Source organism: Pundamilia nyererei, unplaced genomic scaffold (genome assembly GCF_000239375.1).
Source record: "Pundamilia nyererei isolate P.nyererei 1_Seehausen unplaced genomic scaffold, PunNye1.0 scaffold00070, whole genome shotgun sequence".
Lineage (NCBI taxonomy): Eukaryota > Metazoa > Chordata > Actinopteri > Cichliformes > Cichlidae > Pundamilia > Pundamilia nyererei.
The window spans coordinates 2693378-2700314 of NW_005187471.1; the positions used below are offsets into that span (position 1 = coordinate 2693378).

General features: G+C 40.5%; 1 protein-coding gene across 1 annotated transcript in view; it reads left to right on the forward strand.

Annotated features, from left to right (window-relative positions):
• Positions 1 to 350: 350 nt before the first annotated feature.
• Positions 351 to 6937, forward strand: part of LOC102199570 (probable carboxypeptidase X1) — an 11319-nt gene continuing 4732 nt past the window's right edge. Inside the window, exons 1-8 of the mRNA XM_005736735.1 lie at positions 351 to 738; positions 1564 to 1673; positions 3666 to 3805; positions 3988 to 4072; positions 5354 to 5504; positions 5636 to 5721; positions 5863 to 5986; positions 6700 to 6896. Coding sequence (XP_005736792.1) covers positions 414 to 738; positions 1564 to 1673; positions 3666 to 3805; positions 3988 to 4072; positions 5354 to 5504; positions 5636 to 5721; positions 5863 to 5986; positions 6700 to 6896 — 1218 coding nt within the window. The 5' untranslated portion in view covers positions 351 to 413. The remainder of the gene's footprint in view (positions 739 to 1563; positions 1674 to 3665; positions 3806 to 3987; positions 4073 to 5353; positions 5505 to 5635; positions 5722 to 5862; positions 5987 to 6699; positions 6897 to 6937) is intronic.

A 6937-nucleotide genomic window follows, 5' to 3' on the forward strand; every position in this document is an offset into this window, starting at 1 on the left:
TTTTTTAACTCATTGTGGACAACTTGTGCAGTCCTGTTCAAAAGAGCTTGGCACAGTAAGTCTGAATCATTATAAGAGGACTAGAAACCCCACTTGTCAAGTGCTATAAAACTACATGCTCACTTTGTTATGATAAACACATTTCTAATCATCATTTTAACAAATTTTTTGAAGGCAGCTCAGTGTTTGGTTCCCACGGGCACACACAGCCTATATTGTAACCACGCACAGATACATTTGCTGTCACAATTTTTTGCAGGACTTCAGCTGGAATTTTGGGAGGGAGGGAGGAAGAGTGAGGGAGTAAGGGGAGGTGGGACTGAGGAGGAGGTGGATGGAGGTCTGGCTCTGTCATCTCATAAACCAAAGGGGAATTTTTCCCCCCTCACTCTTCTCCAGCAACAAAGACCAGGATGGAAAAGTCATTGTGCATGCTGCCTGCAGTGCTTTTTCTGGGACTTTTGACACACAGTGCTGCAGCACTGATAAACACCCCAGCACCGACTAAGAGTTATGCATTAATCAACTACACAACAACAACAAGGCCAACTCTGAATTGGACCGAGGCTGTGAAGGGCGAGAGCAGGGACGGAACGACTCCAGCAACAGCAGACCCAGACATTTTCACCACCACTGTCAGAGACAAACAGCTGGACACCACGGACACCAGCAAAGAAAGAAACAAGAAAGAGAAAGACCCAAGAGACCGCAAGACTGAAGATGACAAATCGAAACTGGGTAGGAAAAAAATTACCCATTTAGTCTGATTTTTGCATGAAGCTGTGTTATGAGCTCCAGTATTAACTCCATATTAATTAAAGAGGCAATTAAAATGTGATACCTACCTTTTTAAAACCTTTAACACAAATCAAGCTGTAAAAGTAGATGGAGATAATTATTGCTATTATTATATTATATTTACAATCATAGAAGGTCAAAAAAATCCCAGTAAAGTTAGTTTGAAGTTTAGTTTTAGCTTAGCTTAGTTTTTAAAAATCTCTTCTCAGTCAGTCACTTAAAGGAATATGTATTTCAGCTATACACAGCTGTATAACACTGTTTAGCATTTGTTACTGCTTGTAATACTTGCTGTTGCTCATTATGTTGGATTTAGCTGTTTTGACCTGCTTGTGACTGATGTGAATGTTATTAGTTGTTCCCTAAACCACAGAATCCCCTGCAGCTGTAGCTCTCACCTCCCTGATCTGCTGAACATTTGACTTTTCTGCACTTTGTCTCAAATTACATCCAAAGCCTCCACTATTTCCAATATCTGCAGCTTCCTCTACTCCCCGAAACAAGCAGAGCAGGGGGAGGAGGAGGTGAGGGGCCTTCAAACTTCCACAGAACTGGCCCAAGATGATCAGAGATATTTCACATAACAGCTTGGAGCTCGTTTTACATCTGGCATGTGTTTGCTTACTCAGACAAACCACAAAGAGAGAGAAAGGTTAACCCTTCCGCTGTCAATCTCAGAGCTGCTTCTGCAGAGGATCAACATGTGGAGACAGAAACCCAGAGAAGATCTTATCGCGTGATGATTCACTTTTGTTTTCCGCGCAGACTGTCCTCCCCTCGGCCTGGAGTCTCTGCGAGTTGATGACAGCCAGATTCAAGCTTCGTCCTACCAGCGGTCGGGGCTAGGTCCTCACAGGGGGAGGCTGAATATCCAGGTCAGTGGGTCAGAGGCTATCACAGACACTCATCTCTCAGCATTTTGGAAAGCATTGTTAAATTTTATTAACATAAACAAACTGCACACATTTTTTTAAAAACTTGGCCCCTTTGAAAATCAAATAAAGAAATACAACCTAAAATTACCTTTATTAGTTAATTTAGATTGACTGCTGCTTCAAAGACATGAATTTGAATAGATTAAATTTGATGAATCAAGCAGAACCAACTGAATACTATTTTGTTATGTTTCAAATGTTGTGTGTGTGTGAATCTCCAGTTTCTATGCAAAGCGTATTAAAAACAGTTAAAAAAAAAATTATTCTGTCAACGTGCAAAATCTACAGATGTTTAATTTATCACCATAGTGAAGAGAAACGTCAGCATAAAGGTCCAGGAAAAACTACAGTTACTTTTTGTCACGGTTAGAATTACTTTACTTGAGACTCAGATTAATGTGGAATAAAGGATTTGGTCCAAAGTGACAAGAAAGTCCACTGGGATGTTGTAAAACATTATTAAATGTCTGGTGCTTTGAAGTTTTGTTTTTTTTGGGGGGGGTTTCTATTCAATTAGCTAGAAATTTATTCTCGCTTTGTTAGGTTCTCTTGTTCAACTGTTTGTTAATGCAAATATCTCATTAACCTATAATAAGGCAGCGTCTGAGTGCATTTAGGATGCACAGATGGTCAAGATGGCCTGATGAAGTTCAAACTGAACATCAAAATGGGGAAGAAAGGTGATATAAGTGACTTTGAATGTGACATAGTTATTGGTGCCAAATGGTCTGTGCATTTCAGAAACTGCTGATGTACTGGGATTTACCCACACAAGCACCTATCGGGTTTACACAGGATGGTCTGAAAAACATCAGAAAATATCCAGTGAGCTTCAGTTATCTGGGAGAAAATGCTTTGTTGGTGTCAGAGGTTAGAGGAGACTAGCCAGACTGCTTTGAGCTGATAGGAAGGCAGCCGTAACTCAAATAATCTTTCAGAATAGCATCTCTGAATGCACAACAAGTCGAGCCTTGAAGCTACAGCAGCAGAAGACCTACTAGATGCAAATGCTATTGGCTAAGAACAGGAAACTAAGGCCACAATTCACCAAAATTAGAAAACAGAAATTTGGAAAGACACTGCTTCATTTAAAAAGTCTTGAACATTCTTTCTTGAACATAAAAATTAGTTCACTGTACTCAAATACTCTACGTAATCACCAGAGCCCTACTCAACAGAGCACTTTTGGGATGCAGCTGGAAAGGGATATTCACATTGAGAATGTGCAGCTGACAAATCTGCAGCCACTGTGTGTGATGCCATCATGTCAATGTGGAGCAAAATCTTAGAGACATGTTTCTAGTACCTTGATAAATCGGTGAGGAAATAATGTATTTCTGTAATAAAGTGGCAAGTAAAGTAAGTGTGTATTTCTATTAAAAGTAGAGAAGCTGAGTTGGTTCAGCCAAAATCAATCCACCATTTCGTTGTACATGTACAATAACAATAAAGGGCTATTCTATTCTATTCTATTCTATTCTATTCTATTCTATAATCAGATATCTTGACTAATTTGATCTCATAATGGGATTAGCCATTCCTTTCAAGTTGTCATATTTAACTTAAATACTTATTTCTAGTGTTTATTACAGGAACTATAAATTATAAAGTATCCACCCTTTAACTTAGCAGGCTCATTAGCCAATAAAATAAAATCGATTCATTGTTTCTTCCAAGAAAAAAATGTACAAAAATTAAATAAAATAATTTGATGAATGCAGAGCCAGAGGTGTTTATCACTGCAGCCGTCCACTCCTCTTGTTCTGCGGTCCAAAATCTTGAGTCTGGAGTCTGAAAGTAATTTTTTCAAAATTAGGTCAGCACTCTTATGCAATGCTTCACACGAAGGCCAAACCTCAAGTTTTCAGGGAGTGTTTCTTGGACTCTTTGAGACATGCGTTTTTCTTTTTTTCTCTTCCTTTTTTCCCCAAGTCTGGCATTGAGGATGGAGATCTGTATGATGGAGCTTGGTGTGCCGAGTATAAGGACCGGCACCAGTGGCTCGAGGTGGATGCCCTTCATCTCACTCTGTTTACTGGAGTCATTCTGCAAGGGCGAAACTCCATCTGGAGGTCAGGTAGTATCAGGATTAAAGCTGAAAATCAAAATAATTTGTTAGCATTATGGACATTAGCTCTTCATTGAACATACTGTCTAAAGCAAAGATGGAGTGCTGTGGTATTCTTTGGCTGCCCGCTGCAATGAGCTCACTGAAAAAATATATGTTTGTTTTCCTTTTTGGTCTATGTCATAGTTGGGACTGGGTCGAAACCTACAAAGTTCAGCTGAGTAATGACTCTGTAACCTGGCATACCTCCATGAACGGGACGCAGGAAGCGGTGAGAACTACTTCTTCTATTCTGCGATTTAAGGAACATAGATGGAAAACAGATTTTGAAGTTTCTCTGCCAAAGTGAAATATAGACTGTAAACCAAAACCTTAAGTATTGGTGCAGATTAGAGAGGACTCAGAGTGAAACAAATACAGTACGGCAAAAACTGAAATTCGGGGGTGGCCTTTAACTCATTATAACACACTATATAAACAAACTAAAGTACATAATTGAACAATGTTCCAGCATGCAGTGTGTACAAAGAAATTTAAGGTTTGACTGAAAACTGCAGTTCAAACTCTTTTTTTGCCTGACGCCACATATTTTGGAAAGTCCAAGCTCTTTCCAAGGAAATGAAGGCAAAACAAAAGTTTTCCACTTCATTTTAAAGCCATTGCTAACTCTGCCAAGAAGGTCATGTTTTCAGCTATATTTGTGTTGTAATCATTAGCACAGTGGGCCGAGCAGGCAAACCATCTACTAAAAGGCAACTGCAGAATCAAACTCAGGCCCATTTCCTGCATGTTCTTCCTCCACTGTCCTGTCAACCCCACGATTCAAGAGCTTGTAGCACCTATTTTAGCAGCAACGACTTGAATTGTTTTGTCTACGACTTTATCAGTCTCTCACATCGTTGTGGAGGAATTTTGGCGCACTATTCTTTATAATCTTGTTGCAGTTCACTGAAGTTTGCCTTCATAATGTCTGGACTTTCACTGGTGCATTGCAACACCATCTTTTTCAGCTATTCTTTTGTAGATTTGCTGTGATTTTCTTGGGGTCATTTTCCTTTTGCATGACCCAATTTCAGCCAAGTTTTAGCTGTCCAACAGATGGACTCACATTTGTCTGTCTACTTTGGTATACAGAGGAATCCGTGGTCGACTCAATGAGTGTAAGGTACCCAGGTCTCGTGGCTGCATAACAAGCCCAAATTATAAGCACCGCACCACCGTGCTTGACAGTTAGTATGAGGTGTTTGTGCCGATACGCTGCGTTTAGTTTTCTCCAAACGTAGCACTGTGCATTTTGGCCAAACATCCCATCTCTTCAAAGGACATTGTTCCAGATGCCTTGTGGTTGTTCTGAGGCAATTTTGCACACATAAGCTGTGGTGGCATGTTATTTTTAGAATTAAGTTCTTTGGAAATGGCCTAATAAACATCGTAAATAAAACCTGATAAGGCCAGATTACTTTTATGTTATCCTTATATACAAAACCTTAGGGTCTGCTATCTTTTTTCCATGACTCCACAAACTTATATGAACTCACACTGAATTGTGCAGCTATTTGAAGGAAACCAGAATCCTGAGACGCCGGTTCTTGGGCTCCTTCCTGTTCCCACCGTTGCCCGTTTCATCCGCATCAACCCACAGACCTGGTACTCCAACGGGACCGTCTGCCTCAGGACTGAAATACTTGGCTGCCGTGTTCACGGTAGGGGAAAAAAACAGTAGGCGAGAGGGACACAGCATTTACTGTGGATGTTCAAATACATTAAGATGTTGACCTCCGAAAGTCAATTAAAAGAAAATATGTAACTGGAAACATCTGCTACTTTCTTTAAGATCCATCTGACATTTACTCAACGCATGAATCAGGATCCAAGGATGCTCTGGACTTTAGACACCACAACTACAAAGAGATGAGAAAGGTTAGGAAAGTTACAGGATGAGTGGCTTTCCCATAAACACCAGGGTTTTTACTCATGCTCTTAACGGTTTGCAGATTTGGTAAAAGTTCAGCTTTAACCCTTTTAAGCCTTACACTCAAGCGTGTTTTCTGAACCCTGAAGCTCATGAAGTCTGTGACGGAGGAGTGTCCCGACATCACCCGCGTCTACACTATAGGGAGGAGCTACATGGGCCTCAAACTCTACGTTATGGAGATCTCAGATAACCCGGGCAAACACGAAATCGGTAAGACTTGAAGATATTGGAATGAAACTTTCTGGTTTGTCATATTTCTCAAGTTACCCAGAGTTTCGCAGCTCAGAGGTGCAGTTCAATGTCCACCATTGTTTATACAGCCTGATTTCTGCAGCAGCCCCACACAGGGAGGCAGGGGTCCTGAGGAGAAGGCCTCTCTTGTATAAACAAATGATTTTATTTCTTTGAACCATTGCCATTAGATACAGGCTTGGGTTTAAATGTGATCTGTGGCCAATCAACATCTGCCAGCAAGATTAGTAAAATCAAGTATGGTACAGCTTGTCTTTGTTTCTTAAGAGAAATGCCATAAACACGTTTTAAAATCACTTTGCTCCCAGGCATTTTGCTCTTATGCGTCAGCAGCTGTTTAATTGATTTCATGGAGTAGTGATCAGTGCCAAGTCTCAGAGAAAACACTGAGGCCTTGAACATATTTTATTTTTGTGGTAAAAGCCCAGACTTCAGGTCTTTGGAGTCATGTACTTAGAAATGCCTGGCGCCAAACTGTTGCCTAACACAGACTGCTTTATCTGAGCAATTAAATGTCCTCCTAGTGTGCTGCTGAGCTTTAGAAAACAAAAATAAACTTAAAATCTTAGATAATGTTTAATATGACCTCCTTTTAGAAGTGCCCCAGTCAGTTCTTCCACATTTTTTTATTCCTTGGCATGTAAAGTGGCTCTAAATTTTCCTCTTGGCAGGGGAACCTGAGTTTCGCTACGTGGCAGGGATGCATGGAAATGAAGCTCTTGGTCGAGAGCTTGTCCTAAACCTCATGCAGTATATGTGCAAAGAATACAAAAAGGGCAACCAGCGTATTGTACGGCTGGTCACCGAGACGCGAATCCACCTCCTGCCTTCCATGAACCCAGATGGATATGAGGAGGCTTATGTGAAGGTGGGTAAATCTTAATTAGGCTCATGTCTTGTTCTTTAAAA